The 8,023-nt window shown below is 42.8% G+C and overlaps 1 protein-coding gene across 1 annotated transcript; it reads left to right on the top strand.

Annotated features, from left to right (window-relative positions):
- The first annotated feature begins 317 nt into the window (after nt 1–317).
- ptger2a (prostaglandin E receptor 2a (subtype EP2)) lies at nt 318–7,343 on the top strand. Its single transcript, XM_079581964.1, has 3 exons — nt 318–521; nt 1,451–2,360; nt 6,563–7,343. Exons 2-3 carry the CDS (start codon nt 1,539–1,541, stop codon nt 6,836–6,838), a joined length of 1,098 nt encoding a protein of 365 aa, XP_079438090.1. The 5' UTR covers nt 318–521; nt 1,451–1,538; the 3' UTR covers nt 6,839–7,343.
- The last annotated feature ends 680 nt before the right edge of the window (nt 7,344–8,023 follow it).

Genomic DNA, 8,023 nt, shown 5'->3' with positions numbered 1-8,023 from the left:
AAGTTGGATTCACTTTATATGGAAATAAGGACATACTATCACTCAACGGAGCAACGCAAAAAACAGGTGAGGACTTTGTTTTTATCTTCAGGGGGACACAACTGACGCATCGAGCCATTTTACGCTCGTTCATTAAAATATAAATGTGGTTACTTTTTCCCCCTGGTGAAACTTTTCTTTTGAACTGAAATTAATGAGCTATTTGCATTTTCCTCATTTTAGTCTAACTTTTACGCATTGGCGCGTAACGCGTGTGTTGACAGATCCAATGTCGCCCACGTTTATATGCATTTCTGTCCTCTTGATTTTCAGGAACTTTTAAGCTCGTCTCAGCCTTTTAATATCTGCTGCCATCGATCTCGACAGAGGAGCCTCAAGCCACGCGCGTCACCGGGACACATCTGGCCACGGTTCAATCCGCTCCAGGCACAAACGGCATTGCCTTTGTTTATCTAGTGTGGTAACGCGAGCGTAATAAAGGGAGAAAGCGCACGCTGGTGGGACAATGAACATCGCTGCAGGTGAGCAACCACTTCTTTGTGCAAAAGTGAAAGTAACGTGATCGTAATGCCTATAAAGTTGATCAAAACAGCTGTAATCGGAACGCATGGTATTTTTGCAACGCAACAGCTGCGCAGAGAAGTGTTCACGAGGCGATTTATTCACTCAACTGAAACAATTAAATGCATCCACCATGAGCTTGGAAGAAAGCCAGAAAAAAGGCAGCTGATGAGCGAAAGCAGAAGAGAAACAAGCTTGAGGTTTTGCGTTGAAGTGCAAGCATTTTTCATAGAAACCAATAACGGTTCCCACAACATCCTCACAACATGGGACTGCAGTCACCAATAATTAAGGGTTAAGCTTTTGAATAAACATATCCCCGGAAAAAAACATAAAAAACACAAAAAAACTAAACACAAGTAGAACGGACCAATCAGTAGAATGTAAACAAATATTTTTTGCCAGACACTTTGGAATGTGGTGAAAAGCCACAAACCTTGTCTGAACAAAACAAATGACAACGGAAAAACGTTGTGACAGATGCATCTCAGGCGGTGGAGTGTTTACCGACTGACTCAAAGGTTGGTAGTTCAAACGCAGCTCCCACCAGCGCATCCTTTCACTGTGTCCTCGGGCAAGACACTCAACCCACCGTGCCTTGTGTCTGGGTACACTGGTGCATGAATGTGTGTTAACAGCCCAGGAGAGACGCTTTTTGGTGCCTCCGGTGTCTGATTGAAGTTGAGGAAAGCGACATACATTTCATTATTAAATATGTTTGTGTCGTATTGTACAAATGATATGATCTTTAATAAATGTACACTTGATGGTAAACAAGTCAGAGACAACAGCACAGAACTGTCACTTGTGATTTATCATCTCAAGTTCCCCAAAACAGTAGATACAGTTTTTTTGTGGTCTTGTGGTTAAGTTTCTGCTCTTTTTCCAGGATGGCAGCAGACAACTACATAAGCAGAGCCTTCAGACGACAATAAAATCATTTAGGACATTACCAAGTATCCCCATATCTTTGCACCATGACGTACAAAGAGAATGACACGTGCCATCAGAAACACGACATAGACCCCAGGACCAGCCCGCTCATCAGTGCCATCATGTTTGGATTGGGCATATTCGGGAACGTGGCCGCTCTGGTGATACTGGAGATCCGGAGGCGCAGGGAGAGGAAAATGGGTGGAAACCGTAAAAGCGCACTCTTCCACGTCCTCATCACAACGCTGGTGGTTACGGATCTGACGGGGACGTGTTTGGTCAGTCCGCTCGTGCAGCTCTCGTACGCTCAAAACACTACTCTGGTCGGGATGTCAGAGAATCACCTGGTGTGCTCGTACTTTGGCCTGAGCATGACATTCTTCAGCCTGGCTACGCTGTCCTTACTCTTCACTACGGCGCTGGAGAGGTGCCTGGCCATCGGCTACCCTTATCTCTACAGCAGACATGTCACCAGAAAGTGCGCCTATATCACCATCCCATCCGTGTTTTTGCTAAGCGCTTTATTCTGCCTCCTGCCTTTGGCCGGTTTTGGACAGTATGTTCAGTACTGTCCCGGGACGTGGTGTTTTATAGACATGAACCCAGAGAAAAAGGAGGATCGCGTCTACGCCAACCTGTACGCCACGGTGATGCTCGTGCTAGTGCTTTCTATCGTGGCGTGCAACCTGTTTGTGGTGTACCAGCTCTTCAAGATGTACCAGCGGCGGAGGAGGAACGGTTCGGTCGTGGTGCACATCAGGTCCAACAGCGAGCGCAGGGCGACCTCAATGGCTGAGGAGGTGGAGCATCTCATCCTGCTGGTGTTCATGACCATCATCTTCATCATCTGCACCATGCCCCTAGTGGTAAGAGCACAAAAACACTAGTCAGTGCAAGGATATTTAAAGCAGTACTAAGTAACTCTGCACTCTGCCACTGCAGGTGCATGTTGCGTTTTATTTTTCCGTGAGAGTAAATACTACGCTGACAGAAAAGACAAAGGGAGAGAGGGATACTGTTAGCCTGCGTTAGCCTGCAGTTAGCGTTGCCCATTAGCCTGTTAGTTTCTTCTTTGTGATTCTATTAGTGTGTATTGGGGCCTCCAACCCTTAGGCAGCAAAGTTTCAATTGTGGTTTTCTGGCCAGAGACACCAAGGGGACCCATTCAAACCATTAAAACTTGTATTACCCCCAGAGGGACAACGAAAAGGATTTATTAAGGTAAACAAGTTACTTAGTACTGCATTGTTGCCGGGTCCAAAACCAGTTTGGTAATGCACATAAAGGGACTCTCTCTACTCAACAACCTCTGGTCCTAATCACTACCAGGGCTGGCCTCCATTAGTTAAAGCTCAAGTTTATTGAATTCAAGTCGTGGTTTGTGTAGAGAAAAGATGAGCGATATCTGGCTCACAGTACAATCAGATTCAATTGCGGCTGATATAAAGGTCTAAAGATTTTCACGATCAACTGTAAAAATCATTACCAGTGCTTATTAGGTTACTGCCCAGATGATGTTTTAATAGCATTGACCTTCTTACAGTCGTGCGCAGTCGGATCCTGTCCACTGATGAGATCTCCACTCCGGGATGTTTAATCTGATAATTCACGCTATCTGCAGACAGGACAGGTCACAGGGCCATTACACTCCTGTGCTTCTGGGATCTGTGACATTTGCCATATCATTAGCTGAAGGCTGTCTGGTCCTTTAAAAGATGAATAATGTGGCTAACCCGAACAAAAGCTCAGAAAATGCCACTTTTTGTTTTGAAATGGTAATCACTGATGTCCTTTGCTCGAGTGGGTGATGCAGACGGTCCTTCAGACACCAGATGCATGGACCGAAGTGGCTGGATTTTCATTGGGTGTCACTCCAGATCACACAGACTTTTTCATTTGCGTCACACGTGTTCTGTCAGACCAGTTTGAAGTGAGGAGAGAAGCAACTTTACATAGTGTTCTCTTTGAATACAGGGAAGTTCCTGTGCAGTGTTTATGCACTGAAGTCACAGGATTGGTATGAAATGTTAACTTAAAACTATATATTACAAATTTACAGTATGGGCAGGGTAATAAAGAGTTGTGTCATCTACACTAAGGGCCTGGATGACTGTGTTTTTGAAGGAAATTCCAAAACATAAAATTCTTAGTAAGGGTTAGTTCATTTGTGCAGGCAGAGCAGGCACAGAGCAGACAACTTTGTGCCATTCCTTGGCAAAGCGCAATAAAATAACATGACATCGGTTCCAAAAGAAAGCTGCCCATCAGTTTATTGCACTTGCATAGATCTGCATTTCAGACAGTAATCCTCTCACATGAGCTGAGTCATCATCCGTCCCATCTTCTTTCCCAATATATTTCTCCAAATGGCCACATTACCCCTCTGGCAGACATTCCATTTTAGCTCTGAAGGAAGATGAACCAGATCGTTCACTGTATATCATTCAAATCACATAGGCAGTGAGCATGCCGTGTGAAAACTTCAGTCAAAGCAGGGTTTATGTCTTCCTTTACGACTTCTGTGTAGGCATTTTAAAAGGTTTCCCTGCTTATGGCCATGCTTACACATTCAGACAACAAATGTGTGAATGCATAATTTATTGAACGCTTTATATAAACCAAACCGCGAGTGTCCAGACTGCAATGTGATAGCACGGCCCGAGGTATCGAAAGCCCTGGAAAGGGCACAGACACAACCAGAGCAAGCTCAGGTTGCATGTTCATTTTTGGGCCAATATGGAGCGTGTATGCCTGCAGTTATCTGTGATCCCATTAAAAATAGAAAAAGCTACCGTGACGCCTTATGGAATAATCAGAAACAGGCAGGCATTAGAGTATGCTGGCAAAGGATCTCGTTTCCAAATATAGAAGTAGTAGTACATACACAATAATTAATACTTTGATGGGATAGTGTTTATGGTAATTATCATAATATTAAGTGACGTGGGAATTTTATTGGAAAAAAAAGTTTATTTTTTATGGTTCTAAAATATAATAGGACATACATGTCAAACTCCGGCCGGGGGGCCAAATCTGGCCCGCAAGATGCTTTTTGTTGGCCCAGAACGATTACTAACTTATATCATGGCCCACCGATGAATTGAAATTTCCCATCAGCTGATGAAATACCCAGTCTGATACAGGTCACCGTGTCATTAGTTAGTAATACATGGATCATTCATTAACATGAGTTTAATACATTAATTATTTCTAACAAAGTACAAAAAAAAGTCGCCTTCTAAAGCCCTGGGAGCCTAAAAAATGGGGACAGGTTATGTGCAGTCTGTTAAAAGCATATTATGTAAAAATAATAAAGAAAAAGTGAAATTCATATTTATTCCCTCTACCAATACTATGTTTATATTTTGGGCCCCCGCTCAAACAGAGCTTGACACCCCTGATATACAGTGGGACCCCTGATATACAGTGGGGCAAGAAAATATTTGGTCAGTTCCCCATAGACTTCCTATTGGATTTCGGCCAAATTCTGTATATTCCAAGATGGGACTTGCTAATGGCTCTTAAGTACAGAATTGTTTTTTTTTTATTTTTTTATTTTTTTATTTGTTTATTTGGTTGGGACAGTGCATGTATTTGCGTGTCAGGAGGAAAACTGCAATATAGGTGCTCACATCAATATATAAATTCCGTAAAAGCATAAAAAGAATATGTATGGCAACCAGAAACTATAGCAGCAGCTCTGACATTGAAGTAAAAGATGTTTGAGTAATGCTCCCTCTGTCTCCCTCTGGAATAACATGACCAAACTTTAGTGCACTATAGGGCCACTGTGCAAAGTTCAGTCATTGCAGAATATAGAATACAGAATTTAGCTCGGAAATCAACCTTCAGGCTTAATACAACATTTACTATGACGACTGTATTAAAAGCAGGTGTGAAATCACGCTTTTCTAAAAACCATAGTTAGAAAATAAAAGACCTTTAAAGGAATGTGTTTTCTTCCCCTGCACAGATCGTTCACATTAACACTTTTATTACGTTTCCTGTCAGTTGTGGGAGAGTTGAAGAAAAATGGGCTCGTGTTGACTGGTGCATGTTACGATACCCAACTGTGCCCTCGAACAAACGCAGCCAGGAAACTTACAGGTTGCATTTGCCTTTTGTGACTTTTACAGCGATCCGAGCTCATTTGAATGTTCGCTGATTGAACCACTCAGACGTAAAGTGATTTTTAATGGCTTTTCTTCCCTTGAAGCAATATGTCCTACTCAGGATTAGCTGCAATTTTAAACAGGAAATCAATTTAAAAACATCAAAACAGAACCTGGAAGTAAAATAATAGGCCGGCTGGACTTTTTACCAGTATATTGTTCGTCATGAACCCCCGGAGAGATCACAAGCAAGTTTTTAATGCTGTGAACTATTCACTACTTCCATGGATTGTGCTGAATGTGGGTGTTCTCAACCTTGTGGCTTATTCCCCAGATATTCATTTCTTTGATAAATCAAGCCATTCAAAGTTCTTTTTAGCTGTTTGCAATTTGGAAGGTGATACGTTGTAATTGATGAGAGGGCAAAGCTCTGCTAATTTAAGTGATTCTCTGAATTATGCAGTAGGCCTTCGGGAAATCTTGACTTATGGAACAACCTTGCTTTGTGAGTAATGTTATACTAGTTTTGGTTTGTTTTGAAAGATGCATGACACATTTGCATACCCACTTTCCCTCTCTGTAAACCACATCTGCACTCAGGCGTCGACTTTTCTAAGTGGTGCCTGTATTTGCCTTCATTTGAAAGGCAAACACTAGAGATGTTCAGGGCAATTCAAATATCCTCTGCCCTTGAACCCCCCCCTGCAAGCTTCCTGTGGACAACCGCTCATGTTGCACTGGGTGAGGAGAGCACGTTTCGCTCTTGTGTAAAATAAATGCGGCCAGTCGATGAAGACATGCAGTCGTAGCGTCATCTTTACTGCTTTGTCTGGCCTCTTTTGGGATTTACAACCAGGATGTTATCTAGGATGTCTGACTTAGCTGTGGCACAGTGTTAGCAGAAGGATTACCCAACTAATTAAACAACAATATCTTATCCCTTTGTGTCTCTCCAGATCCGCGTGTACTTGAACTCGATAGGAGAACGCACAGAGTCGCACGAAGTGGACCTGATCGCCCTGCTCTTCCTCTCCTTCAACTCCATCATTGACCCCTGGGTCTTCATCCTGCTCTCCCCCAGCGTCATGCACTTCTGCTGGGCCTCGGTGTGCAAGGCGCCCCGGGGCACCTCCAGGGGGTCCATCTTCAGACTGAACTCGGAGGCGCCCCAAAAGCAGCTGTCCCATCCGTGCTCTGAGAGCTTTACTCCCCCGACGGCGGGACCTCTATGAACATGAGCAGTACACAAGTATTGCAATTATTTATTAGTGCTTCGTCCGGAGGAGGGCTGGACCTGTGCGAGGATTCAGCGCTCTATAAACTGTCCATTTCTTGCCACTATAGCCAGTGATTTGAGTTCATCTCTTGCATTTCAACCAGACACTAAATGCACATTGATATCGCATTGCATGACAAAAGCTAGCCCTGATTTGCTGCCGATGCTATTTCGTATGCGGATGTATCTCCAGATTTGAGCATATTTCCCTTTAATTTCGATGGAAATGGAAGTGTTAACCGAGAAAAAAAAAGAGGAAGCGGTGCATTCTTCTAGTTTCACCTCTGTCTAAGAAACTGCTGATTTCTTCGCTGTTTTGGAAGACAAAATAATAGCCAATAGCCAAATAAATAAGCAACAAAGTAGGAGCATTTCAGTGGTCCAAACTTGTATCATTGTGTATAGCGTTTCAGATGTTTTTGTGATGGTACATTTCACATACAAAAAAAAAAACAGTTGCTACCTCTTATCATATATGAACAAAATACTGCTAATATTTCCTGAAGAAATCCGTATATACAGCACTTTATGCAGGAATGAATAGACAAAGTCTGATATATTGAGACAGCTGGACTTTTCGTGATGGCCATCGTTTCATGGTTAACCAAAACACTTCTCTGGTTCATCACTAATGTCCAGCTTTCTCGTTTCATTGGACCTCGTCTTGTCACTTTCTCATCTTGTCTGACTTGGTGTCATAATGTGCTGTGTGCATTTCCTGCCTTTGCTGTTTTATACTTAGCAGTAAAAGCATTGAGCAGCAGTTTAACAAGTAATGTTCTCTTAACCATCCAATCTAAACAGGGTCTCAGTGGGACATTCGCCGCACTGGATTTTTGCGGTCACATGAATCTTTTAGAGCGTAAAGAATAAAAAAAAAAAAGCTGACATTAGTGCAAGAGTGTTGTTAAATGGAGAAATTCTGGACGCCTGTTGCTAATCCCGGGCGTTTGACGAAAATGTCTTCTGACTTCCTGTGGAGTTTATGTGCACAATTTGTTCTTCTTTGTTATGCGAGTGTCAAAGACGGAGAGAGAAATATTCTGACCAATCATACAAGAATTCTACCTGTTTGCTTGTTCTCTGTTATTGTTTCAAAGTACTGTAAAATGAATGCAGAAAGCACTGATGTGTGAGTGTG

The sequence above is a fragment of the Gobius niger genome (assembly GCF_951799975.1).
Source record: "Gobius niger genome assembly, chromosome: 23".
In the NCBI taxonomy this organism is placed as follows: Eukaryota; Metazoa; Chordata; class Actinopteri; order Gobiiformes; family Gobiidae; genus Gobius; species Gobius niger.
Note: the sequence above shows the minus strand (reverse complement) of the source record. Positions and strands in the feature narration are given on the sequence as shown.